Source organism: Myotis davidii, unplaced genomic scaffold (genome assembly GCF_000327345.1).
Source record: "Myotis davidii unplaced genomic scaffold, ASM32734v1 scaffold15094, whole genome shotgun sequence".
Classification (NCBI taxonomy): domain Eukaryota; kingdom Metazoa; phylum Chordata; class Mammalia; order Chiroptera; family Vespertilionidae; genus Myotis; species Myotis davidii.
This window is the reverse complement of record NW_006285662.1, coordinates 1-1,166: the sequence shown is the minus strand read 5'-3', so window position 1 is coordinate 1,166 and position 1,166 is coordinate 1. Positions and strand designations below refer to the sequence as shown.

Below are 1,166 nucleotides of genomic sequence, written 5' to 3'. Positions count from 1 at the left end.
GGCTCCAGGGCATCAGAGTCACAGGACCTGGGACCAGGCCAGGATGTGTGGCCAGAGACAGTCCCCTCTGAGCTGCAGGTACAGCTGGGCTCTCAGGGCTTTGGGCCAAGGGCAGGTGTGTGCTGCCACAAGCAGGGTGCGCTGTGGTACCGCCCTGTGGTCCCAATGCAGCTGCACATTAAGGACCTTAACTAATAGGAGCCTGGGCCTGTGGCTGGGCCCTGTGCTCAGTGATGTGCTGTCTCAGCAGGTGCTTCCGCCCAGGGCCCCCAAGGGTTGAGCCCACCTCCCTGCCCCTCAGTCTGGGGTGTGAGCTGAGCTCCAGCCCCAGGGCCCAGGGAGGGGCTGGGCAGTCCCTGGAGGGACTCCCATTTGCATGGCAGCCCCTCCCCTGGAGGAGGGTGGGGGAGAAAAGGAGGCCTGGGCAGCCCAGCCCCACTGTGGGCTCAGGGCTGTGAGCACCATGGCCTGGACTCCTCTGCTCCTCGCGCTCCTCTCTCACTGCACAGGTAGGGACAGGCCTGGGACCCGGCTTCTTCCCTTCCTGCTCAGGCTCCTGGGAAACGTCCCCTGGTCCCTGCCCATCACTGACAAGTGTCTGTGTCTGCAGGGTCCCTCTCCCAGCCTGTGCTGACTCAGCCGCCCTCCCTCTCTGCATCTCCTGAAGCCTCAGCCACACTCATCTGCACCCTGAGCAGTGGCTTCAGTGTTGGTGATTACTGGATAAACTGGTTCCAGCAGAAGCCTGGGAGTCCACCACGGTATCTCCTGAATTTTAAATCCGACTCAGAGAAGAAGCAGGGTTCCGGGGTCCCCAACCGCTTCTCTGGATCCAAAGACGCCTCGGCCAATGTGGGGTTTCTGCTCATTTCTGGGCTGGAGCCTGAGGACGAGGCCGACTATTACTGTGGTACAGACCATGGCAGCGGGAGCGACTATCATTATGCACAGTGTCTCAGATGACGAGGAAGTGAGACCAAAACCCAGGTCTCAGAGGTGAGGGCTGCCTGCACTTAGGGTGTCAATCACAGGAGCCCCCCCAGCGTCCCCTCATCAGCAAAAGGTCTGCCCGTCCCCCAGGCAGTGACAAGGGTTCAGGAGCCTGTCCTGGAGCCAGGGACTGAGACCAGCGAATGTTTCCTATCAGCTCACAGCCTGTGTCTGCA

At 61.2% G+C, this 1,166-nt stretch overlaps 1 protein-coding gene across 1 annotated transcript; it reads left to right on the top strand.

Annotated features, from left to right (window-relative positions):
* Nucleotides 1-419: 419 nt before the first annotated feature.
* LOC107181943 (immunoglobulin omega chain-like) lies at nucleotides 420-963 on the top strand. The gene is made up of 2 exons (XM_015559259.1): nucleotides 420-509; nucleotides 611-963. The coding sequence occupies exons 1-2, from the start codon at nucleotides 464-466 to the stop codon at nucleotides 961-963; spliced, it is 399 nt and encodes a 132-aa protein (XP_015414745.1). The 5' UTR covers nucleotides 420-463.
* Nucleotides 964-1,166: the final 203 nt, after the last annotated feature.